The 27,146-nt window shown below is 42.3% G+C and overlaps 1 protein-coding gene across 3 annotated transcripts in view; it reads right to left on the bottom strand.

Moving 5' to 3' along the window:
- The window catches only part of Tmod3 (tropomodulin 3), a 53,986-nt gene that overhangs the window by 6,926 nt on the left and 19,914 nt on the right, over positions 1 to 27,146 (bottom strand). Inside the window, exons 3-8 of one of the 3 annotated variants that reach the window (XM_042687613.1) lie at positions 21,033 to 21,224; positions 19,177 to 19,333; positions 8,418 to 8,540; positions 5,705 to 5,791; positions 4,325 to 4,455; positions 269 to 376 (exon numbers count right to left, since the gene is read on the bottom strand). In XM_042687613.1, coding sequence (XP_042543547.1) covers positions 269 to 376; positions 4,325 to 4,455; positions 5,705 to 5,791; positions 8,418 to 8,540; positions 19,177 to 19,333; positions 21,033 to 21,158 — 732 coding nt within the window. In that variant the 5' untranslated portion in view covers positions 21,159 to 21,224. The remainder of the gene's footprint in view (positions 1 to 268; positions 377 to 4,324; positions 4,456 to 5,704; positions 5,792 to 8,417; positions 8,541 to 19,176; positions 19,334 to 21,032; positions 21,225 to 27,146) is intronic. The other 2 variants (XM_042687615.1, XM_042687616.1) reach the window with 2 other exon arrangements.

Below are 27,146 nucleotides of genomic sequence, written 5' to 3'. Positions count from 1 at the left end.
GTCCAGGAGACTCCTATCTCTAATTAACCACCAGAAAACCACAAGTGGTGCTGTCGCTCAAATGGTAGACCACTCACCTTGAGCTGAAGAGCTCAGGGACAGTGCCCAGGCCCCATCACCTGAGGTGGGGGGGGGAGAGAGAACCTAGTATAGGATATATTGTCTAATAGTGAGCTAAAACACCAGCTGAAAGGAGGAAGTAAATCCTGGTTATAAAATCACAACTTTTCCCCTCTGTAACTGATGTTACCAGCAGTGGCATACTTACCACAGCAATGGGGTCATTGCTCCGGGTGGCTGCAAGACTGAATTGCTTCACATGTGTGTTGTTTTCCAAAGACTTTGCAAAATCTTTCAGGGTAGGAATTGGAATGTTCTTGAAAGATAAAAATGTGAAACATCATATTTTCAGCAAATCAGCCCACTAATCAAATATATTTACTGCTTTTTTTTTGTTTTTGCTTTGTATTTTTTTTTGGGGGGGGGGGGGGGGGTCCAGTCATGGGGCCTGAACTCTGGGCCTGGGCGCTGTCCCTCAGCTCTTCACCTCAAGGCTAGCACTCTACCACTTGAGCCACAGCACCACTTCTGGCTTTTTTCTTTCTGCTTATGTGGTGCTGAGGAATCGAACCCAGGGCCTCAGGCATGCAAGGCAAGCACTCTACCACTGAGCCACCTACCCAGCCCCATGCTTTGTATATTTATACAATTTGCTTTTGGAGACAAGATTTTGCTATGTAGGCCTAGGCTGGCGTTAAACTGGAGATCCTCCTGACTCAGACAAGGACTGAATTATAGACATATACCACCATGCCCAGCTTACTCTTTTTAAGTTTTTAAAACATACTCAACAGCAAGGTAAGCCAAGAGCAAAGAGACAAGCGGCACATGGTCTCCCTGATGAGTAGATGTTAAATCCAAAATGTTAGGTGATATGACAAAATTAACAAGTCTTAAGAAACAAAGGACTTCCACTCATCTGGTCGAATCACTACTAAATAACCCCACGCTGCTGATCACATATATGGTATATATGTGCACACAAGAGGGAAACCAGTAGGATGACACAGAACTAGAGGGAATCAGGGAAAAAACATACAACAACGGGACCCATCAGCTGCATTGGACATTGACCAAAATGAACTAAGCAACAAAATGGCAGCAATGGGAGGGAGGGAACAAGTGGGAAAGAGGGAACAGCTGGTGTTATGCAAAACACAAGAAATGTACATATCACCCAATGTGGAGAAATAACTGTATTGCAAAGCTTATAGAACTCATAAATGTTATAGATCACAATAGACAATTTGCCCCATGGAAGTTAGAATGTGTTTGTGACTTTAACTAAGCATCACTATCCCACAATACTGTGAAATTTGTGAAATTATGTAATCACTTAATCACAATAAAGAATTTGAAGAAAAAAAAAGAAACCATAAAAAAATTTAAAAAACGTACTCAACAATTAATAAACATGTGATAGTGTACAAATGTGAATGTCATAGTATTCTCTGTATCATTTTACTTATTTACTTTGGTGCATTTGCATTAGCTATTGCTCATACTACTATTTCTCTGGCACTTAACATAAAGTACTCTCATTTTACTTTCCATTATTCTCAGGACATGTAGTCAATCCCTGGCTACTCAAGGAGAACCCACTTTTCTTTTCTTTCTCTTTTTTTGGCAGTCATAGAGCTTGAACTCTGGGCTTGGGCGCTGTCCCTGCACTTTTCAGCTCAAGGAGAGTGCTCTGTCGCTGAGCCACAGTGCCACTTCCGGTTTTCAAGTGGTTTATTGGAGATAAGAGTCTCACGGGCTTTCCTGCTCGGGCTGGCGGGCTGGCTGTGAACTGTGATCCTCAGATCTAAGCCTCCTGGGTAGCTAGGATTACAGGTGTTGAGTCACTGGTGCCCAGAGAGAATCCACTCTTCTAACGAGTGTGATCACTGAAGCAGATGACACACTACTCTCCTCCACTTAGTGACCTTTTATCGAGAGATTAACTATACTTCCTGCAGGAGGACAACACTGGGCAGGGTACTGATTTTAAGACATCGAGTTCTTATAGCCTGATAGTTTTTAGATTATTAATTTTTACTTAGAGATAAATACACAGGGACTGAATTTTCTTTTCTTTTTTACAAGTCTTCTCCAAGGCTTTCCTCATAGAAGACACACTGAAAGTACAGAGTACTTATGCCCTAGGTTTGTGTAATTTCCAGATGCTTCCCTTTCCAAAACCTCAATTCAGAGAAATCAATTACAAAGAGGAATTTGTAAGGTCCCTGCTATGCAATGGACAGGAGCCAAGACATAACCTGAGTTTAAGCTTTGCTGATCATTATTCTTTTTTTTTTTTTTGGTCAGTAGTGGGGCTTGAACTCAAGATCTAGGTGCTGACCTGAGCTTTTTCACTCTAGGCTCGTGATCTACCACTTTGAGCCACAGAGCCACTTCCGGTTTTTCTGGTAGTTAATTGGAGATAAGAGTCTTATGGACTTTCCTGCCCAGGGCTGGCTTTGAACGGAGATACTCAGATCTTAGCCTCCTGAATAGCAACCATTACACACATGAGCCACTGACACCCAGCTAATCATTACCTACCCTTATGCCTTATTTTCTCTTTACTTACTCTAAAGGAAAGTTATATTGTTTAAAACCCAACAAGAAAGCCAGGCACTGGTGGCTCATGCTTGTAAACATAGCTACTCAGGAGTCAGATATCTGAGGATAGTGGTTCCAGTTCTCTCCCTTTCCCAGCTCTCTTTCCCAGCTCTCTCTTTTTCCCAGCTCTTTCCCAGGCCTATCCCAGCCGTGTGGAGTGCCAACATGGCCTGGTCCCAGCAGGTCTACTGAATAAACCTACCCCTTACCTGAATACCACGTGTGTGGTGCTGTTCTTACTCGGCTACCTCTTTTTAAAAATCTAACAGGCAAGAAGAAGGAACGCTGCGATACCTGCAATAGCACAGATGAGGCTCACAGACATTGTGCCAAATGGAAAGGCTAGCCTGCAAGGCCAGGTACTAAGGCTGTCATCTATACACATTCTGGAGGAGGTGAAATGACGGGAAGGAAATGCTGTCAGCAACAAGGACAGGGTGGAGATGACTACAGAGCGGGTCTGGGGCCTACGGACATCTTCACTGTGGAGGCAGTTGTATAACCGAGTGTGTGAACCTCACATAGGATTGTATACTAAAAGGAGACTTCTCCATGCATATAACCTTAAGAAATTTGATTATAAAAAGAAAAGCTGGCCAGGTACTGGTCGCTCATGCCTGTAATCCTAGCTACTCAGGAGGCTGAGATCTGAGAATTGCAGTTCAAAGCCAGCCCAGGCAGGAATGTCTATGAGACTCTTATCTCCAATAAACCACTAGAAAACCAGAAGTGGCACTGCGGCTCAAGCGATAGAGCACTTGCCTTGAGCTGAAGAGCGCAAGGACAGCACTCAAGCCCAGAGTTCAAACCCCACGATTGACAAAAAATTAATAATAATAAATAAAAAGAAAAGCTGGGCTGGGAATGTGACTTAGTGGTAGAGTGCTTGCCTTACATGCATGAAGCCCTGGGTTGGATTCCTTAGTACCACATAAACAGAAAAAGCCAGAAATGGTGTTGTGGCTCAAGTGGTAGAATGCTAGCCTCTGGCAAAAGCAGCTTGGGACAGTGCCCAAGCCCTGCGTTCAAGCTCCATGACTGGGAAAAAAAAAAAAGCTGGGGGGGGGGGCTGGGAAGGTAGCTCAGTGGTAGAGTGCTTGCCTTGCATGCCTGAGGCCCTGGGTTCGATTCCTCAGCACCAAATAAGCAAAAAGAAAAAAGCCGGAAGTGGCGCTGTGGCTCAAGTGGTAGAGCGCTAGCCTTGAGCTGAAGAGCTGAGGGACAGCACCCAGGCCCAGAGTTCAGGCCCCACGACCGGACCAAAACAAAAAGCTTAGGACAGTGGCCAGGCCATGAGTTCAAGTCCCAGGATCGGTACCAGAAAAAAAAAAGAAAGAAAGAAAAGAGAAACGAAAAGAAAAAGACTTAAAGGTCCTAAAAGTGGGTAATACTTTATAAGCCAGAGAGATTTAAGGGCAGTATGTAGGGCTTGCATTTTTATACAACCAACTTTTTAAAAAGTAAACAGAAAATACCGTTCTATAATACTAAAAATTGAAAGAACCTATAATAGCATATTGTTAGTAGCAAAAACTTTAAAGTGAGAAGACTAAGACCCTTTGCATCAAAACTGTCAAGCTACTGTCCAAAGTTCACCTGACTCAAAAATGAAACAATTCTGTTGATCTTTTATGAATTATATGCTCAATATACTTACCTTTATATTATTCAAATTAACTTCAACAAGACGAGCATCATTTTCTTTAATTCTCTTTAAGCTCTCTTCAACATTGGTTGGATTTGGTGGCTCATCAAACACTGGAACAATTGTTTCCCCTTTTACCACATCTGTAGTAACAAATGAAAAGAGCAAGGATTGACTAACATGGCCTTGAACTTGAACCCTCCTATCTCCAGCTCTTATGTATCTGGGATACAGGCATAAACCACCAAACTGAGCCTAGACATTTTTACTTTTTATTACACATATACTTATGGACTGTGTAACTATGTTATAAAAGCCTATTATTACCTTCATAATTTAAACACTCCCTATAAATAAACTAAAAATAAAGCAAAACAAAAACCTTTGTTTTAGGCCATTTTAATACTTCACACCAGGATGTTTTGGGGGGTTGAATAGTTTTTCCTCCTGAATCTGATTTTATAATATAGTTTCTTTTTCAAAATTACTGTTGATTCCTTAAAAATCAGTAACACTAATAATGTCAGTAAAATTAAGTTTGGCCAGGCACTGGTGGCTAACTGTAATTGCAATTACTTAGGAAGCTAAGATCTGAGGATCTCAGTTTGAAGCCATCCCAGGCAGGAAAGTCTGTGTTATTCTTATCTAAAATTAACCATCAAAAAGTCAGAAGTAAAAGTATGGCTCAAGTGGTCTAACTCCAATCTTTTTGTTGTTGTTGTTGGTCAGTCATGGGGCTTGAACTCTGGGCTTGGGTACTGTTCCTGAGTTCTTCAGCTCAAGACTAGTGCTCTACCACTTGAGCCACAGCGCCACTTCCAGTTTTCTGGTGGTTAACTAGAGGTAAGAGTCTCATGGACTTTCCTTCCTGGGCTGACTTTGAACTGTGATCCTCAGATATCAACCTCCTTAGTAGCCAGGATTGCAGGCGTGAGCTACAGGTGCCCAGCTCAAACTCCAATCTTGAGCAAAATTGCATCTAAACCTGAATTCAAGCTCCAGTACTAAAGAAAAAAAAAAAAAGAAAAGAAAAAGTTTAGCTGGGCTGGGAATGTATCTCAGTGGTAAGAGTATGTGTCTAGTATACTCAAGGCCATGGTTTAGAAGAAAAGGCACCTAGCCCAACATATACACTTGCCTAGATTTTATACTGCTTAATCAGTAATATTTACTGTGGTGAGAATAGCTTTTATTAGATTTGTCAACACATAAAAGAAAACATGCTGACTATTCTATTTTCAATGGCTTTCTCTGTCAATACTATCAAACTGGAATTTCAAGTTGAAGAATATATATTTAACATTTGATTTATAAATACCGAAGATGAAAAATGGAGACACAAATATACATTTCCTAAAGTACTGAAATTCATAAAGCATCTTAAATACTCACTTGAAAAATGTTGGTCGACTCCATTACTACTGCCCACTACATTACAGAACTGTGCGTTTGTTATCAGGTTGTGCATCCCAAGAATAGCTATAAATACAGGAAGAGGGAGTTATTCTTATTTCCATCTGTTTTAAACTATGTCTATTTTTTTCTTTGGTTGGTCGTGGGGCTTGAACTCTGGGCCTGGGTGCTGTCCCTGAGCTCTTCAGCTCAAGGCAAGTGCTCTGCCACTCGTGCCACAGCGCCACTTCTGATTTTCTGGTGGTTTATTGGAGGTAAAGGTCTCATGGACTTTACTGCCCATGTTGGCTTTGAACTATGATCCTCAGATCTCAGCCTCCTGAGTAGCTAGGATTACAGGCATGAGCCACTGGCACCAGTTTGTTTGTTTGTTTGTTTTAAGATAGAGTCCTGCTATGTTACATAGGCATGTCTTGAACTTACGGGCTAATCAATTCTTCTGCCTCAGCCTCCCAAGTAAGTAGCTGGGACTACAAGCATATACCACAGCACTCAGGCTGCTGCCAAAATTTTCTACCAATTTGAACATTCTCTATTCATTTTCCTATTAAACAAACATTTTTTAAAACCACTCTAAAGAGAAGGTGAAAACAGTGATTAAAGATTACCTGTAATTTTATTCTCATTACCACATTTCTGAACTTACAGTTTTCCCACTTTTTAAGTTCATACACACAGCCTGAGTCAACCTAACCCGAATGGTTAGCTCCATCTAGTGGCTATGAGAGAAAATTGACAAGATCTATATTTCTAGGGATTTAAGGCCACACAGAAGACAGGCTTCAACACTGTTTTCTGTTTTGTTTTGTTTTTTGTCTGTCATAGGGCTTGAACTCTGCGCCTAGGCAGAGTTCAAGCTGTCCCTTAGCTCTTCAGATCAAGGAGAGTGCTCTACCGTTTGAACCACAACGCCACTTCCAGTTTTCTGGTGGTTAACTAGAGATAAGAATCTCATGGACTTTCCTGCCTGGGATGGCTTTGAACCGCGATCCTCAGATCTCAGCCTCCTGAGTAGCTAGAATTACAGGCCAGCCACCAGTGCCTGGCATTCAACACTGTTTTGACCTTGGTTAGTCACTAAGTTACAACTGCATTCTAGCTAAAGTTAGAACACTAAAAGTACTGTTAAACTCATAAATTTAAGAATGACATAGCATCCTTCAAAGATAATATTTCAGAGAGAAAATAAATGTGGTTTTTATTTTTTGTAGCCCTTATCATTTTGACATCCTTCTTTTCACAATTCAGGTTCAGGCAGAGCTACAGAGTAATATCCTGGCTCAGTCCACTCTCATGAAGGTACCATTTACAAATCCACCAGCATGCTGAGCGCTGGTGGCTCACGCCTGTAATCCTAGCTACTCAGGAGGCTGAGATATGAGGATCACGGTTCAAAGCCAGCCCAGGCAGGAAAGTCTGTGAGACTCTTATCTCCAGTAAACTACCAGAAAACCAGAAGTGGCGCTGTGGCTCAAGCCGTAGAGCGCTTGCCTTGAGCTGAAGAGCTGAGGGACAGCGCCCAGGCCCAGAGTTCAAGCCCTCAACCAACCGACAAAAAACACAATCAAATCTACCAGCACTTGAGCAATACACCACCTGCTCTAGCAGTGACATTATAGGCTGCCCTTCCCAGATCCTTCCTGAATAACCATGCTACTTTAAACCTTGTTTGCTCTTTTGGCATTTTGGATCACCTAATCTTCCCACGTCACTTTTCTCTAGGAAGGAAAATGGGTGTTTTCCTGGGTAGTTAGGAAATATAGGTCTGAAAGATGCAATAACAGTACTAAGTGTGAAGCATTCATTGTACATGTACTCAGAAGAGCTAGGAAACAGCGAGTGCAGCTCAGGACTGGGTGCACCCCTGCTTCCCAGTGATCCATTTCCAGGTCTTCTGATAACAAGGGGGAGAAGCTAACCCAGTGCTCAGTGCTCAGACAGGACAGATCTAGTGGAACACCAGCTGATGACATTTTTTCTTTCTTTTTTAAGAAAAACTTTCGCCGGGCGCTGGTGGCTCATGCCTGTAATCCTAGCTACTCAGGAGGCTGAGATCTGAGGATCGCGGTTCAAAGCCAGCCCGGGCAGGAGAGACCGTGAGACTCCTATCTCCAATAAACCACCAGAAAACCGGAAATGGCGCTGTAGCTCAAGTGGTAGAGCGCTCGCCTTGAGCTGAAGAGCTGAGGGACAGCGCCCAGGCCCAGAGTTCAAGCCCCAGGACCGACCAAAAAAAAAAAAGAAAAACTTTCAAGGGCTGGGAAGGTGGCTCAGTGGTAGAGCGCTTGCCTTGCATGCATGAGGCCCTGGGTTCGATTCCTCAGCACCACATAAGCAAAAAGAAAAAAGCCGGAAGTGGCACTGTGGCTCAAGTGGTAGAGCGCTAGCCTTGAGCTGAAGAGCTGAGGGACAGCGCCCAGGCCCAGAGTTCAGGCCCCAGACCGGACCCAAAAAAAAAAAAAAGAAGAAAAAAAAGAAAAAGAAAAACTTTCAAATATGGCAAAATGGGATGTCAATCATCTTAGTGTAAAAATTTCACTAAGGAGAATACTTGAAGAAACACTTTTGTCAGATTTAGAGTGACAAATACAAGCCATGCTATGTAGTTACTGATTTACAGCTGTATAATGTGCACAGGTGGCATGCTCCTTCTCATCACACCCATGCACAAATTAATGTTTGTACGAGATACCTGCGAGGTCAGATAATTCTGTATCAGTAGCACTTGTCAAAGCTTCTTCTAATTCTGGATCAAGAGATACATTTTCTTCTGTCAAAGTCTGTACAGGCTTCTGTTTGGGGATAAATATTTTCCCTGTAAAATAAAACACATTGTTAATTCACTACTATTCGGACTAACTCATTACGTATTCGGACTAACTCATTACGATTTGACTCTTTTGACAAACACTTACTAAAAGGAATTGCAACTGAAACTGAAGGAAAGGTCAAGATTAGCATCCACAGAAATTCTGTTTCCACAGCAATGCTTTGGCTGTACAAATAAGACAGGAAAGAGAGCCAAGAAATGTTCCCAGAGGTGCACCTTTGGGGGCTGAGGTTGTAACCAAGGAGTACAGAACCTTCCTGACAAGTATGAACCCTTGAGTTTAAACACCACTACTGCATAATTAGTCAATTAGTAATTCAATTATACTAGCTACATTTCAAGAACTCATAGACATGTGGTTCGATATCTGTGTTAATCAGTATGGCAGGTAGTAGGCAGATGTAGCAGGCAGATCTGTTCATTCTCCTAGTTGTTGTGAAAACCATAGTTTAGATATAGGAATATCCTTCCCAAAGGACTCATGGGTAAAAGGCTTGTGCCCCAGCTGGCAAATCTGATCATAAGTCAATCAGAAACCTTTCTGGTTGGATATTTTCTTATTCACAAAATGCACTTGGCCAATCCAGCTGTTGTACAGTAAAGCAGTTTCAATGACCTATTACACAGTGTGTCCCAAGCGCTAAGGGCACCCAGCCATAACTCACAATTCTATTGTATGTGCATATATTAACACATCATGTTGTACACCATAAAAACAGTCTGGCCAGGCACCAGTGACTTACATACTAGCGACTCAAGAGGCTGAGATCTGAGGATCGCAGTTCAAAGCCAGCCTGGCAAGAAAGTCCCTGTGAAAGTCTTATCTCCAACAAACTACTCCAAAAAAAGCCAGAAGTGGTGCTATGGCTCAAGTGGTAGAGCACTAGCCTTGAGCACAAAGAGGCTCAGGGACAGCACAGGCCCTGAGTTCAAACCCAACCACCACCAACAACAACAAAAAAAAAAAACAGGTCTGGTAATGTGGCTTAGTGGTAGAGTGCTTACCTAGCATGCATGAAGCCCTGGGTTCAATTCCTTAGTACCACATACACAGAAAAAGTCAGAAGTGGCTCTGTGGCTCAAGTGGTAAAGAGCTAGCCTTGAGCAAAAGGAAGCTCAGGGACAGCCCTCAGGCCCTGAGTTCAAGCCCCAGGACTGGCAATAAAAAAACAAACAAACAAAAAATCCATAGTCTGAACTTGTCAATTTAAAAAAAGCCATCAGAAGCAAAACCATACAAATTATCAAGTAGCTGCCCATATCTTACTAGAAGGATGGAAAGAATCTAAAGCATTATAAAAATCTAAGATGTTTATTTTTCTAATCCTCACCCATATATCTTAAGAGGCATTATTTGTATCTAATTTTTCCCATCCACAACTTTTGCTAATGCTTACAGATCCAAATAAAAAAAAAAAAAGCAAAACAAAACCCTCCCAAGGGAACTATAAAACCTGTCATGGAATTTTGCTGTAATTATAAAAAGCTCTGACATAGCTTGTACTATCTTTCTTCTTTATAACTTCTTTTATGTAGGATTTTTGCAATAGAGGCATTTTGCCTACATAATACTGTTTTTACTAATTACTTTGAATAGTCTAAACAGGATTAGTTTAACACTAATATAAGACATTTTTTAATGTACATATATAAAAGCTACTTACAATGCCAGGCGCTGGTAGCTCATGCCTGTAATCCTAGCTACTCGGGAGACTGAGATCGAGGATCATGGTTCAAAGCTAGCCCAGGCAGGAAACCCTGTGAGACTCTGATCTCCAATAAACCACTAGAAAACCAGAAGTGGTGCTGTGGCTCAAGCAGTAGAGCACTCACCTTGAGCTGAAGAGCTGAGGGATAGCACCCAAGCCCAAAGTTCAAGCCCCACGATTGACAAAAAAAAAAAAAAAAAGCTACTTACAGAACACTAAAATTATCTTGGCCTTAGTACAACTAATACACACTTTGGAAATGAATGACAGAGCCAAGTGCCAGTGGCTCATGCCTGAAATGTCAGCTACTCAGGAAGCTGAGAGCTAAAGATTGCAGTTCAAAGCCAGACTGAGCAGACTGGGAGACTCTTATCTCCAATAAACTAATCAGAAAAATCCAGAAGTGATGCTGTGGCTCAAGTGGAAGTACACTAGCCTTGAATCAAAGAAGCTCAGGTACAGAGCCCAGGTCTGGAGAATTCAAGTACCACCAGAACCAGCCAAAAAAAGAAGAAGGAGGAGGAGGAGGAGGAGGAGGAGGAGGAGGAGGAGGAGGAGGAGGAGGAGGAGGAGGAGGAGAAAGAGGAGGAGGGAAAAAGGAAGAAGAAGAAGAAGAAGAAAGAAGAAGAAGAAGAAGAAGAAGAAGAAGAAGAAGAAGAAGAAGAAGAAGAAGAAGAAGAAGAAGAAGAAGAAGAAGAGAAGGAAGAGGAGGAGGAAGAGGAGGAGGAGGAAGAGGAGGACAGGAAAGTAGAGTAGGCACTGTTGGAGAATGGATATAAGGGGAAGCTGGAAAGTGAGTGTGAATATCAAAGTATTCTATCTGCATACATGAAAATAGAACAGACAACCCATTTCAAATTGTTTTAAGAAGAAGGGAGAGGAGTTTGGCTCCCACCTGTAATCCTAGCTACTCTGGAGGCTGAGAGCTGAGACTGGCATTTGAGCCAGCTCAGGTAGAAAAGTTCATTGTGTGTCTATGTATGTGTGCGTGCGTATCACCAATACTGGAGCTTTCAACTTACGGCCTCATACTCTCTCGTCTTCTTCACTGGCATTCTACCAGTTGAGCCAAACCTCCATCTAAGACTTTTTGATAGAGATAAAAAAACATCTCTTAGAATTATCTGTTCAAGCTGGTTTCAAATTCCAATCTTCAGATTTCAATCCTAGCTACTCCTAAGAAGCTAGAAATGTGAGTACCAGCTAATATATGTATTAAAAAAAAAAGTCTAAGAAAATATTCATGTTCCCCTTTAGTAAATAGTATTCTATATAAATGACCTTAGTTACTTAACACAATGAAGCTCCAAACTAGAATTTTAAAATTGAAATGACAATACTTCATAGTGGCAAAATATAAAAATAAGCAATGACTAGTCCAGAAAAGGTTCTCTTTGACAAGCACGAACTGACATGTTTGCCCCACACACCCTCAAATGAAGCATACCAAACAGAAATGGACTATTGCTCTTACTCACTAAGTCTGTTCTGCAACTACAAAAGGAAGCTAAGGAAATAGCCAAAAGCAAGATAAGAAGTCAGGGCATAACAATTTAAATGTATGGCATTTATCCAGACTCATGTTTGTAACAAAAAAAAAGAATATCCTGCCAAGAATCATATTGACTAACTCAATAGGCACTTGGTGATCCTCATGAAGAAGTGTATTGCCAAAGGCCTTTCTTTACTAGTCCTCATCTCTTGTTCTGGTACAAAGTTAAAATTACATCAAATGTTAAGAATTATCTTAGTCACACTTTCTATCTTTGTGCAACATATAAAAACTAACAAGGTAGTGCCTTGGCCCTTATTCATGTCACACTTACAGATGTGAAAAGTTCTAGCTAATTTTACTGTTTAGAAGTTGTCTTGTTCCCACTACAATCTTCAAGGGGATTTGGAATATTTTTTTTGAAAGAAAGCATACAGACTTCAAACCAACCAGACTAGCCTAGCAATGGGGGGCTCATGCTTGAAATCCTAGCTACTCAGGAGGCTGAGATCTAAAAATTGCAGTTCTAAGCCAGACTGGGCAGGAAAGTCCATGAGACTCTTCTCTCAATTACCCATCAAAATAAGCTGGAAGTGGAGCTGTGGTTCAAGCGGTAAAGCGTTAGGTTTGAGCAAAAAACAAAACAAAAAACAGGGCCAGTGCCTAGGCTCTGAGTTCAAGCTCCAGTACCCCCCTGCTCCCCCCTCCAAAAAAAAAAAAATACCAGACTAAAGGTAACAGTCAAACTCAAAAGAGGACATGTTTGCTTTCACACATACAACTGCTGCTTGACATAACAGTAAGTACATTCTATTTAGTAAGTGTCTGGCAAAAACAAAAAACAAAAGAACTCAAAAATAGTGCCCAGGCCAAGTTTAAGCCCCACAAACAAACAGCGCACGCCCGCGCGCGCGCGCGCGCACACACACACACACACACACACACACACACGCTCTCTCTCTCTCTTAAAAAAAAGGTAGGCCACGGCCGAGGTCTTCACCTGCATGATGAACCACTGACTGGCTAACCCTTATCTCATCCAGGACAAAGAGTTGTTCAAATGATACCACTCCGCTCTGAAAAGGAAACATTAGCATCTGCAGGACTAGTTAAAGCGGCCCATCTCAAACATAACCTTTAGTGCCAGGGCAGGGATATTTATGACGCACAAAATAGAACTACAAAAGTTAGATTCAGTTTTATCTTGAATTTATTGGAAGCCAATTGCCCACTGGCAGTTACATAATTCCAGTGATTCAGGAAGGTTATAACCATGATGATCCTGGCTTACTGAGAGATCAGCTTTCCTGCAAAGAGCTCAGAAAGATGAAGGAAGCCACTTTCAGAGTAAAAGAGATAACAAGAGATGGGCTGGGAAGGTGGCTCAGTGGTAGAGCGCTTGCCTTGCATGCATGAGGCCGCCCTGGGTTCGATTCCTCAGCACCACATAAGCAAAAAGAAAAAAGCCGGAAGTAGCGCTGTGGCTCAAGTGGTAGAGTGCTAGTCTTGAGCTGAAGAGCTGAGGGACAGCGCCCAGGCCCAGAGTTCAGGCCCCACGACCGGACCCTCCGCTCCCCCCCAAAAAAAAGATGACAAGAGGTTTTTCTGGAAAGCTGTCACGTTTGAGAAGAAACTGCAAAGTATATGAGAAGTCCTTCACTGAAGGCTACCTGGTTAAGTTTACTTTAGAAAACCAGGATAGAGTGATGTATGGGATCCCTGAGAAAGAACCACAGGCATTCTACTCAGGGTGGGGAAGAAAAAACAAGGGCTCTACCCCAAGGGCCAACTGGTAGATAGGAGTGTTGGGGACAAAGGGAGGAGCCCATCCCAGATGAGTCAGCAATGCCAATAGAATTCAATAGCACACCTCTGTAGGAAAATAGGTGCAGTCATGACTCATGACTCTCATCCATCCATGACGTATAAAGGAAAAAGACTCAGGTTAGGTAAAGGTGAGATGTGCTATTAGCAACTGGGAGAAGGACTCACAGCAAAGCAATGGGAGTCAGTAAGAAATACTGAAGATGTGTGCAACATGTGACCGGTGACCAATGCATGGTAGAGCTCTGACTTCTGTACTGTTCAGACAGAACCCACGCCCAGCCCAGCATCTTCTTTTTGTTCTTATCAAACTGCACTATTAAAAACAGAGCATTTACTAACACAGAACAAAATGTTCCCCCAAATGCACCTATGACACAAGGTTACTTAATTAGGAGTCGTTCCTCCTCAGATGTTGACATACACTCCAAATCTATAAAATGTGATTATACCCTTGCCGTAAAGGAAATATGAATCAAAACAATTCTGAGATACCATCTCACCCCAGTTAGACTGGCCAACATTGTAACTTTGAACAAATAAAAGTTGGCAGGGATATGGGGAAAAAGAAACCCTATTATACTGTTGGTGGGAATGTAAACTAGTACAACTACTCTGGATAGCAGTCTGGAGGTTTCTCAAAAAACTAAATATGGATCTTCCCTAAATATGGATCTACCCAGCCATACTACTCCTAAACTATCTATCCAGAACATCACAAGCCAGGATATCATAAAGATACTTGTATATCTACGTTTATTGTTGCACTATTCACAATAGCCACATTATAGAAACAGCCTAAATAACCTACATTAGATGAGTGGATCAAAAAAAAAAAATGTGGTACCTATATACAATGGAATTTTATACTGCAATTAGTAAGAATAATGTTATGTCATTTTCGGGAAAAAGGACAGAGATAGACCTAGAACAAATCATGTTAACTGAGGTAAGCTATGCTCAGAGAAACAAATGGGTACATGTTTTCTCAGGAAGCTAGATCTAAAATACCCTAGGCTGGGCACTGGTGACTCACGCCTGTAATCCTAGCTACTCATCCTGAGTAGTTAGCTACTCAGGCTGAGATCTGAGGATCATATTCAAAGCCAGCCCAGGCAGGAAAGTCCATGAGACTCTTATCTCCAATAAACCCTAGAAAACTGGAAGTGGCGTTGTGGCTCAAGCGGTAGAGCACTCGCCTTAAGCTGAAGAGTACAGGGACAGCGCCCAAGCCCAGAGTTCAAGCCCCACCACTGACCAAAAAAAAAAAAAAAAATACCCCAGGGCGTGATCAATTATACAGGACAATAGGCATTCACATACAGTGAGATCAAAGGAGGATACTCTTAGAGGAGGAATACAAAGGTGCAATGTCTGTGTGCATCTGATCACATAAAATAATATTTTTCAAAATGAACTCCAGGAAATAGAAACAAGGGTTTTGTTGGTGGTGGTGGTTTTGTTTTGTTTTTTGTGGTTGGTCATGGGGCTGTCCCAGAGCTCTTTTGCTCAAGACTAGCACTCCACACTCTGGTTTTCTGGTAATTAATTGGAAATGAGAAGCTCATGGACTTTGCTACCCAGGCTGACTTTGAATCACGATCCTCAGATCTCAGTCTTTTGAGTAGCTAGGACTAGAGGTGTGAGCCTTGTTTTTGTTTTCTTTTCTTTTTGTCTTGTTTGTCCGTTTGTTTGTTGTCTATCTTTGGGAGGGTGGGAGCGGGGCACAGAAATGGAGGATCAAAGAGTAAACAAATGCAGTAGTGGTACTCACTAGACACTAATGTTGAAAATAAACTATACAACTTGTATATAGAGATGGGAAAATCCGGGTGTCAATGGCTTATGCCTGTAATCCTAGCTACTTAGGAGGCTGAGATCTGAGGATTGTGGTTCAAAGCCAGCCGGAGCAGAAAGTCCATGAGACTTATCTCCAACAAGCCACTCAGAAAATCGGAAGTGGTGCTGTGGCTCAAGTGGTAGAATGCTCCTTGGGCTGAAGAGTGGAGGGATAGAGCCCAGGGCCCACGACCAACCAAAAACAAACAAACAACAGAAATGGGAGGGAAAAACTGGAAGACAGTAAGGGAAGGGATGATACTGTTTTCCCTGCCCCCCAAAAATGCTCGTGCTGGGTGCTGGTGGCTCACTCATGCCTGTAATCCTAGCTACTCAGGAAGCTGAGATCTGAGGACTGCAGTTTGAAAACAGCCTGGACAGGAAAGTTCATGAGACTCTTATCTCCAATTAACCGCCTGAAAACCAGAAGTGGTGCTGTGGCTCAAAATGGTAAACTACTACTAGCCTTGAGTGTAAAAGGTCAGGAACAGTGCCCAGGCCCTGAGTTCAAGCCCCACAACCAACAAAAAAAGAAAAAGAAAAAAGAAATGTACTCATTACCTGACTTATGTAACTGTAACCCTTCTGTACCTGAAAAATAACGGCGCAAAAATGACTGGAGGTATGGCTGAAGTGGTAGAGTAACTACCTACCAAGTATAAGGCTCTGAGTTCAAACTCTTAATACTGTCATACACCAAAAAATTATAAGGCCAGGTGTGGTGATTTACATCTGCAGTCATCTATATAATGAGAGATCACTGTGTGATTTCAGCATGTAACTTGGAAGGTGTCAAGGGAACTGGGATGATCATATTCCTTGGTCTAGCAAGCTAATATTGCCAATGGGTATTAAACTTTTAAACCTAGTCATCTGCAAAGAAAAAACATTTAGTTTATACGCCCATGGCACATTTATGGATTCTAACCAGTCCACATATTCTAAGAGTAAAATGTTTTTGCTTCTCAATAGAGGTAGGTTTACAAAGTATTTGGTGAAGAATCTGCAGTCATACTGTGTAAAAACATCCTCAATTAGAAAGCCTACCTCCTGTCAAGTAAGCCAATAAGCAACAAAAATCCTGTACTCAACCAGGGTACTCAAGGTAGACAGTAACTGGACAGGATCTTTAAATGAAGAGGCTACTAGGTTTTTGGAGCCAAGGAAAGAATTTACATTTGCTTGTGTGGAGGAGTTATGTAACTGAGATATATAACCTTAAGCCAGTGCCAGTAGCTCATACCTGTAATCCTATGTACTTGGGAGGCTGAAATCTGGAGAATTGAGATTTGAAGCCAGCCTGAAAGGTCTGCAAGACTCCATCTTCAATTAATGATCAAAAAGCAAGCCGGGCGCCGGTGGCTCACGCCTGTAATCCTAGCTACTCAGGAGGCTGGGGTCTGAGGATCGAGGTTCAAAGCCAGCCCGGGCGGGAAAGTTCTTGAGACTCTTATCTCCAATAAACCACTAGAAAACCGGAAGTGGCGCTGTGGCTCAAGCAGTAGAGCACTTGCCTTGAGCTGAAGAGCACAAGGACAATTCCCAAGCCCAGAGTTCAAGCCCCACGACCGACCAAAAAAAAAAAAAGCAGGGTTGGAGACATAGCTCAAGTGGTAGAGCACTGGCCATGAGCAAAAAAGGTGAGTGAGAGCTCAAGGCTGGAGTTGAAGCCTCCCTGCCCTACCCTCACCCCCCCTTTCCTTTCTTACCCATAGGCTTCAGGCTTCACCACTTCTATCTTTTCTCTTCCTCCCCCTGTGGCCCTCCTTTCTCCTCTTCTCTTTCAGAGAAGGTTTTTCTTTGTAGATCAGTCTGGCCTGACCTCATTATGCAGCCCAGGCTGGCTTCAAATTCTCATCTGCCTGCATCCTCTTCCAGAAAGTTAGGAGTACAGGTGTGGGACACCATGCCTGGATTCTCTTTCCTATTTTCTTATTTTCCACTATTTTCTATTCTATTTCTTCTAACTCTCCAAGGTATTTTTCTTAAACAACTGAAGATTATGAAAGAAGAGCCTATGAGGAAGCTTCTTGGGTCAAGCTGGAATCAATACAGCCTTTGACATCTCTTATTTTCTCTTCTTATCCTCAAATTCTGTACACTTTTTCTACTGATACATCTCCCTGTTGCTAGTCTTTCCTAACTATATCCCTGGAACACTCAGTAGTAAAAGACAGTTGACTAATATTTGTCCTCAAAGAGTTGTTATGTGTAAGCAAGATTAAAGCTTCAGAAACTTGTGTAGATACGTCTGTACATATATAAATACCTTCTACGCTGTCTTTGTGACTCACAACACTTTACAATTCTGGACTGCCTTTCAACCGTAGTTTTGGTCCTATCTCCAGCAGTATTGTGATGGTTAATTTTGTGTATCAACTTGGCTGGTGAAGACATTACTCTAGATGTTTCCATTAAGGTCATTATTTACATGGGATTAACATTTAAACTCCTGGGGAAAAAAGGAGATTACTCTCTATAATATGGGTGGGCTTAACCTGATCAGTGGACAGCCGTAACAAAGACCTCTTTCAAGTAAGAAATTCTACCATCATTTGGATCGATCTCTCTCACTCGTGCTCTCTCTCCCATCCCCCCCAAAAGCAGAGAAAATGGGTGAAGGAAATAGGTAATTGTAAAAAAGCCAGATACAGGCCTTATGAATAACTTCCTTAAAACCCATTCACTAGTCCTCTACGATAGAAGCTGGAAGGCTAAAACGAGTTTTAATTTTCTCAAAACCACTCAATAGTTCTGACACAGTTAGCTTGATGCAGAAGAATTCCTTCCCAAATACAGGCCAAAGTCTTACTAGAATAAAGCACTAAGCTCTAAGCCTTTCCTCATACCTGGAGCATGATAGGTTCAGGTGTTAAAAGAGTACATGAGAAGGCTGGTCTTCAGCTGTGCTAGGCTTCCACCTTGCCCCAAGCACTCCCTATATCGTATCCCAACTAAAAGTGCAAGTAGAATTGGACTTCATAGGCCCATGTGTATTCTGACCTTTGTGAAAGCTGAGACTCTATTAAAGAGAGAACTTTTAAGAACCCAGCTGTAAGCTGTCTGCACAGATTGGAAACTGTAATGGGAGGGAGTTGTACTAAAAAAAAATTCCTGAAAGTAATGATAGTGAAGCATTAGCAATCATAACCATGAATCATTAAGGAAAATACCTTTATAAAATCTCTATGAAGGGGCTGGGAAGGTGGCTCAGTGGTAGAGTGCTTGCCTTGCATGCACGAGGCCATGGGTTCGATTCCTCAGCACCACATAAGCAGAAAAAGCCAGAAGTGGGCCTGAGGCTCAAGTGGTAGAGCGCTAGTCTACAGCTGAAGAGCTCAGGGACAGCGCCCAGGCCGAGTTCAGGCCCCACGACCGACCAAAAAAAAAAAAAAGCTCTATGAAAATATGGCATTAAGTATTTTATGCCTCAAAGACAGGAGGAATTAGGATAGAGCATTGCTTTAGTCATATGCACTGTAATATACTAGGTGGATTTAAATTTTTTACCCTTAGGCTTCTGACATTAGAGAACTATAATGTTCTACAAAGCCATCATGTAATAAAACCTCACTAATGAGGGATCAAGAAAAGAACTTACTGGCTAAGTTGGTAAAAATGTGAAGTAAACCATCCAAACAACCCAGTAAATTTTTAAGTCAACAGTATCCTGTCTTTCAAGGCTACCAATGACATAGCTCTACAACCAAGAAAACCTAATGTAATCAAACAAGAGCCTTCAAACGCTCAGGCTTACCTTTCTTTTCTCCTGTGTAGGGCACATAGTCTTCCCGGTCCTTCTGTTCCAGGGCTTCCTTCTCCAGATATGAAAGCAGGTGTTCTCGATCAAATGGCCCTGTGGCTGATTTTGATGTCTGGTTCTTCTGGCGGAAACCCGCAGGCAGGAGGGCATTCTGCCAAGAGAGTGAGCCAGCCATTAGGAACACCAAGCATGCCAGTCCTGGTGTTTCCCGAGATTTCCCATACAAGAAAATCGTATTCAAAACTAAACACTTCACTGTAGGATTTTAGCACAGTAATGCAAACATGCTCCAAAAAAGGAGTCTTTAAAAAAACAGTTAGAGGGCTGGGAAGGTAGCTCAGTGGTAGAGTGCTTGCCTTGCATGCATGAGGCCCTGGATTCGATTCCTCAGCACCACATAAATAAAAAACCCAGAAGTGGCACTGTGGCTAAAGTGGTAGAATGCTAGTCTTGAGCTGAAGAGCTGAGGGACAGTACCCAGGCCCAGAGTTCAAGCCCCATGACCGGACCAAAAAAAAAAAAAAAAAAAAAATCAGTTAGAATGCACTTACATTATTATTAAGATAGTTTCCTAGGTTTTTTGTTCTTCCTAGGTTTTTTTTCTTCAGAAAAAAAATTCTACACCATTTACTTTTTAAATGTCGAAGAATTGTTATAAATATAGTGTTGTGTCTTTTTTTTTTTTTTTTGGTCCGGTCGTGGGGCCTGAACTCTGGGCCTGGGCGCTGTCCCTCAGCTCTTCAGCTCAAGGCTAGCGCTCTACCACTTGAGCCACAGCGCCACTTCCAGTTTTTTTTCTTTTTTGCTTATGTGGTGCTGAGGAATCGAACCTAGGGCCTCGTGCATGCAAGGCAAGCATTCTACCACTGAGCCACCTTCCCAGACCAGTGTCTTATTTTTTTGAGACAAAGTCTCATTATGTAGTCCTGGTTGTCTTAGAACTCACTAACAAAATCTTAGCCTGGGGGCACACTTCTAGCACCCCACTCACATGTTTGAGGTCAGCCTAGGCTACACAGCAAGAGGTTTTAATAACTACTCAGCAAATATATATATAGAAAAGTATCACAAAAGAATTTTAAGCAATTATAGATAATATTCCGTCATGACTTCCATTTAACTGTGGAGTCTTTCTCATGAAAAAAATGCACACTAATGTGAAGGAGAAAATGTACATTATTATAAGATTAATGTTTGCCTGCTTTTGTTTAAACACAACATGAAAGCTTCTACTTTGTAGGTATACACATAAGCACAAGGACGTACCTGCAGAAATTACTGCCTCAATGCACCCGAAGACACCCACCGCAAGGCCCGCCTCCCTGGGTTTTCATGTGACCTGCCTCTCAGTGCATGGATGCAGAGGGGGAGGCGTCAGATGCCTGACGCTCTTCACCCCTCATTCCCACTCCCCTGTAGCTTCACCCACCGTAGTCACACAGACGTTTTTTCCTCCCTTTGCCTGTTAAATACTTCCTTGAAACAGAGATTAGCCTATCTCAAAGAGCTAATCAGCTGCTATGCCTTTAAAAACATTCTTCCCAGCAAAGAGAAAAAAAGTTTTCTTAGAGGAAAAAAAAAACAAAAAATCAGGAGATGTTTGAGAAGACAGGTTAGAATAGTGGTGTCATAATGACACCAGTAATTGGGAGTATCCATGGTTCAAGGCCAGCTAGGCAAAAAGTAAGATTCCTATCTCACTTAATAGTGAGTGTGGTGGCCTGGGCCTGAGATGCCAGTAAGGCAGGAGACAATAGTAGATGTGAGCCACTCACACCTGTAATCCCAGAGACTCAGGGAGGTCAAGATCTGAGGATCAAGGTTTGAAGCCAGCCCAGGCTTGCACCTACATCAGGGTCAAGATCATCCAGAACAGTTTCCAGTTGTTTCAGTTCCATTTCTGACAGGTTCCCAAGAATCTCATCTTCATCCAGGTCCTTGTACTTCTCTAAGTCCTTCCGAAATGGGAGTGCCATGATTTGCTGTGTATAAGTCACCTGCTATGCAGAACAGGAAGAGATGATTTCTATAATTTCTTACAGCTGTGGAAGAACAACAAAAACATGTAAATATTATTTACCTTATCTACTTGCACTTCTTATTACAGAAAGTGAAACACAAATTCCGTGTAGTCTAACAGTCTACTGTTATCTATGGATTATCCAATACATTTACTTTTCTTTGTTGACAAAATAATCAAATGTGCAGGATTAAAATTCAAACCCATTAAAACAGCTACATAAATCTTAGGGACAAAACAAATTACAAGGTAGCCTAAATTTAAATTTTTCCCACAGGTGCTGGTCGCTCACGCCTGTAATCCTAGTTAATTGGGAGGCTGAGATCTGAGGATGGCAGTTCATAGCCAGCCCAGGCAATAAAGTCCCCATAGGACTCTTACCTCCAATTGGCTACCAGAAACCAGAAGTGGAGCTGTGGCTCAAAGTGGTACAGCAAAAGGAGCTCAGGGACAGTGCCTAGGCCCTGAGTTGAAGCCCCACCCCCTCCAAAAAAATTTCCCTTAATGACTACAAATTATTCTACCAGAGCCCTTTACATAGTACATTTAAGTTTCATTTGTTTTACTGCAATCTAGAGAACAATGTGGCTTAATACAGGGGAATAACAATATACTCCCCAGAAATGCAGTGGACTTTTGCCACTAAAAAGGTTTCTGAAACAGACTTGAAAAAAAAATTGGCTGGCTGCCAGTGGCATACACTTGTAATCCTAGTTACTGGGAAGGCTAAGATCTGAGGATAGAAGTTTGAAGCCAGCCCTGGCAAATATATCTACCAAACTTTTATCTCTAATTAACCAAAAAAAAAGCAAGAAATGGCTAGCCTTCTGGAAAAAAAAAAAAGCTAAGGGACATGAGTTCAAGCCCCAGTACTAGCATAAAAATAAATGAACAAATAGATATAAACATAAACATGGAGGGCTGGGAAGGTGGCTCAGTGGTAGAGCGCTTGCCTTGCATGCTTGAGGCCCTGGGTTCGATTCCTCAGCACCACATAAGCAAAAAGAAAAAAGCCGGAAGTGGCACTGTGGCTCAAGTGGTAGAGCGCTAGCCTTGAGCTGAAGAGCTGAGGGACAGCACACAGGCCCAGAGTTCAGCCCCATGACTGGACCCCCCCAAAAAAAAACCATAAACATGGAGCCCTACTTGATAGGTCATTACCAATGCCCCCATATTCACCCACATAGATGTATGTCTCCCCTATGGTAGCCATTATATTGAACTATAACTATTTACCTGGCATATATATGCTTTTTTGTGTATGTGTGTGCCAATCCTGGGGCTTGAGCTCAGGGCCTGGGTGCTGACCCTAAGCTTTTTTTGATCAAGACTGGAGCTCTACCACAGCTCCACTTCTAGCTTTTATGAGTAGTGTATTGGAGATAAGAGTCCGACTTTTTTCTGCCTGTGATGGCTTTGAACTGTGATCCTCAGATCTCAGCCTCTTGAGTAGCTAGGATTATAGGCATGAGCCACCAGTGCACAGACAGTTTGCCTTTTTTAACATTTCTTAGGTAAAGGGGCCTACAGAGCATTATATCTCCTCTTATAACTTACTTTTCTTATTTTTTTTGAGTTAATTATGCTTCTTTCAATTGCATTTCTACACAGAAGACATTTAAGGTACTGGTAGTCTTTCCCCCTTATTTTTTTTTTTTTTGCTGTAAAAAAATCTCATTACCTTTGAGCTGAAGAGCTCAGGAACAGCACTCAGGCCCAGAGTTCAAGCCCCACAATCAACAACAACAACAAAAAAAAACTAAAACAAAAGAAAAACAAAACACAAAACCTCTTTACTTATTTCCTGGCATACATGAATAGGCTTTTCTGCAAAATTCAAAAGTAGGAACAGAATTTCTGGAGAGAGGGTATGCTTACACTCAACTTTATTTGATAATACCAAACTATTTTCAAAGGGATTGCATCGATTTACATCTCTACGAGATTCAATACAAGACAATTCATGTCTTTACTAACTTGGCATTATGAGCTTTTACTCTAAGCCAGTTAGGTATATATGAATGGTATTTCACTTCGGCTTTCATTTCCATTTTGAATTATTGATGAAGTTTTTCTTTTTTTTTTTTGTCGGTCGTGGGGCTTGAACTCTGGGCCTGGGTGCTGTCCCTCAGCTCTTCAGCTCAAGGCGAGCGCTCTACCACTTGAGCTACAGGCGCCACTTCCGGTTTTGTGGTGGTTTATTGGAGATAGGAGTCTCACAGTCTCTCCTGCCCGGGCTGGCTTTGAACCGCGATCCTCAGATCTCAGCCTCCTGAGTAGCTAGGATTACAGGCGTGAGCCACCAGCGCCCGGCTTTTGATGAAGTTTTTCATATGCCCACTGGCCAATGGCATCCTTTTCCTGAAAATAATCTGCTGCCTATTTTTATATTGGGCTCACTCTCTCTTCTTTATAAGAGTCCACTTATGTATTCCAGATACTAATTTTTTTTTTTTTTTCAGGTAAAGCATAGGTTTATTCAGTAGACCTGCTGGGACCAGGCAAGGTTGGCACTCCACATGGCTGGGAAAGGACTGGGAATGAGAGAGAGCTGGAAGAGAGAGGAAAGAGAGAGGAAAGAGCTAGAAAAGAGAGAGCAGAGAGAGCTAGAAAAGAAGAGAAAGTCTGGGCCTGGTCTAACCCTTATCTAGGGTATGGGCGGAGAAAGGTGTGGCCACATCAAATTCAGATGTGACCTCAGCAGATGCAGATGTGACCTCTTCCAGGTGTGCTAGTTGCCTAGGTAACGCAGGTACTGGGTGGAGACTTTAGACCTGCTGGGACCAGGCAAGGTTGGCACTCCACGTGGCTGGGAAAGGACTGGGAATGAGAGAGAGCTGGGAAAGAGAGGAAAGAGAGAGGAAAGAACTAGAAAAGAGAGAGCAGAGAGAGCTAGAAAAGAACAGTGAGAGCCCAGATACTAATTTTTCACACTAAGTTGAGTGTAAAACATTTCTTCTTCCATTTTCTTTTAACCATATGAGATCATTCTGATATAGCCTAAGGGAAAATGTTTCTATGCCCAGGATCAAGAGGCCAGACGATCCAGAGTCTGTTGAACATGTGCATGCTGACAACATAGCTGGTTCCCTCCAGGTGGGCCTCAAGTGGTACAAGAGGCCAAGCAGGCCTGGCACCTGTGGCTCACGCCTGTATTCCTAGCTACTCAAGAGGCTGAGTTGTGAGGATTGTGGTTCAAAGCCAGCCCAAGCAGGAAAGTCCGTGAGACTCTTATCTCCAATAAACCACCAGAAAACCAGAAATAGTGCTGTGGCTCAAGCAGTAGAGCACTCGCCTTGAGTTGAAGAGCACAAGGACAGCGCCCAAGCCCAGAGTTCAAGCCCAAGACTGACAAAAAAAAAAAGAGGCCAAATAGGCCTCTGGAACCTCTTTTCTCCAGGCTCTTTCTACATGATCACATCACCTCCCAAAGGTCCCTTCCTTAATACCATCACATTGGTGATTCCATTTCAACCTGTGAATGGGTTTGGGGGGAGGACAAAAGTATTCAGACCAGGCTGAGAAGGTAGCTTAGCGGTAGAGTGCTTGTCTAGCATGCATGAAGCCCTGGGTTCAATTCCTCATTACCACATAAACAGAAAAGGCCAGAAGTGGTGCTGTGGCTCAAATGGTAGAGTGCTAGCCTTGAGCAAAAGAAGTTCAAGGACAGTGTCTAGGCCCTAAGTTCAAGGCCCCAGACTGGTTAAAAAAAAAAAAAAGTATTCAGACCAAGATACTATCTACCACAACCACTTTCTAAACAAGAAAAGAAAAAAGAAGTCCTTTTTTCAGTTGTACATAATGTATATTAGACATTTTCACATAATATATTAAGTAAATACAATGGATGTTGGACCTATCCTTCTGTTCATCAACTCTGCTATCCAGTATTTTTTTTTTTTTTTTTGGGGTCCGGTTGTGGGGCCTGAACTCTGGGCCTGGGCGCTATCCCTCAGCTCTTCAGCTCAAGGCTAGCACTCTACCACTTGAGCCACAGCGCCACTTCCAGCTTTTTTCTTTTTGCTTATGTGGTGCTGAGGAATCGAATCCAGGGCCTCAGGCATGCAAGGCAAGCGCTCTACCACTGAGCCACCTTCCCAGCCCCTATCCAGTATTTTTAGTAAAGACTTTTGTGATATTCTTGAGGTGTGGCATGTAGCAGTTTACCCAGGTATGGGCACATCTGGGACAGACACCTACTTTGCTTGCTTGCTTGCGACAGGATCTTAGCTATGTAGCCCTGACTGCCCTAGAACCTGCTGTGTAGTCCAAACTAGCTTTAAATTCTATCCTCTTGCCTCAGCCTTAAGTGCTGAGATTACAGGCACACACCACCATGCATGGCTGAGATAGCAGCTTTGCACATAGAAGTTTGAGAAAATAGTGGCTTATTTCTCTGTATAAAAAAAGCTCCATGTAAAGGATACAACTAAAGTATAAGACTAGCTAAAGTAGCACTGTCTTCCCTGCCTATAACTTGTGCCATCTTTAATTTTTTTTTTTTTTTTTTTGGGGGTCCGGTCGTGGGGCCTGAACTCTGGCCCTGGGCGCTGTTCCTCAGCTCTTCAGCTCAAGGCTAGCACTCTACCACTTGAGCCACAGTGCCACTTCCGGCTTTTTTTCTTTTTGCTTATGTGGTGCTGGGAATCGAACCCAGGGCCTCAGGCATGCAAGGCAAGCACTCTACCACTGAGCCACCTTCCCAGCCCCTGCCATCTTTAATTTTTTAAAGTGAGATCTACATATCCCAAAACACATGCAAGTAAAAAAGTCCAAAGTCTGAAAAGCAGCCCAGAAAAATTCATTAAGGTGGAGCAAAGAAGAGATTTAATCAGAAGCAGGTTAAAGAGGACAACCTTAAAGTATAAAAGCAGCTAGATCACTGCTAAAATAGCAGGTTACTCCCACCAGTTCGTTAAGACCCTACTGAAAGATATGGCTCCTATGTAAGTAACCCACTTCCTTTTTCTGGCTCAAAGCAGAAAGTCAGCTCCCACTCCTACCTCATCTCTTCTCCTTCTCTTCTTGGTGGAGTTGTAGCAAGGTCTGAGAGGAAATCGCTCTGTATAAACCAAAGATGAGTGCCAAAACAGCCACACCCTTAGCATACCCAGTTTCTCAACTTAAAAAAAAAAAAAATCCTAAAAAAGAAATGATATCATACAAACAAGTCTCTCAGGGTAATAAAGTTACAGAGCTCTATCTCTGACGGTTAACAGAGAGCCTCTGCCAGTCACCCAATGGACAGAACCAAATACAGTATGAGATGACTTGCAGGGAAAGCTTATCAGCTCAGTCATCAATCAAACTGCTGAACCCATTCCAAGTCCATAAAGAAGAGTTTGATGATGTGAGGATTTTCTTTCTCTCTCTCCCCAAAGGAACTATAACTATGACTCACTCTTCCTCTTGCAAGAATTTTCTTAACCCAACAAGTTAGTAAGCATTTAACTATATACAAACTCTAAACTAGGCAGGGTGTAAAGGAACTCAAGCTGAGAACAGGTTGAATTGTATGCTTGTGAACAAAAGGTACTATCTTTCCTTAGTTTCATCCCTTGTGAATTTTTTGGAGTTCAAACTAGATTCTTACACTTCTGAATTCCAAAATATACTACCTTTCACTGCACTGATTTTCCATCTTCAAATTAACATCTAATTTGTGTACCTGTCACATTTAGTGTACAATTCTGGGGAGAGCTGACCTTCTAGAGTTCAGGGAGAGGAAAGGGACCATGGGATAAAGAAAAACACTTGAGAATAGATTCTTATTCTCTCTTCCTACTTTATAAATGTCTCTCAAAGTAGAATTGGAGAAATCACAGTCTCAGATAGGTTACATGGAAGCACAAACTTAAGAGCTTTCCATTTTCTTTTGATACACCAACTGCTGATGTCTCTGAATTTACAACAGTGGTAGATCAGCAAAGTTGGGCAAACAGCA

Source organism: Dipodomys spectabilis, unplaced genomic scaffold (genome assembly GCF_019054845.1).
Source record: "Dipodomys spectabilis isolate Male_0828 unplaced genomic scaffold, ASM1905484v1 ptg000108l, whole genome shotgun sequence".
NCBI classification, from domain to species: Eukaryota; Metazoa; Chordata; class Mammalia; order Rodentia; family Heteromyidae; genus Dipodomys; species Dipodomys spectabilis.
Note: the sequence above shows the minus strand (reverse complement) of the source record. Positions and strands in the feature narration are given on the sequence as shown.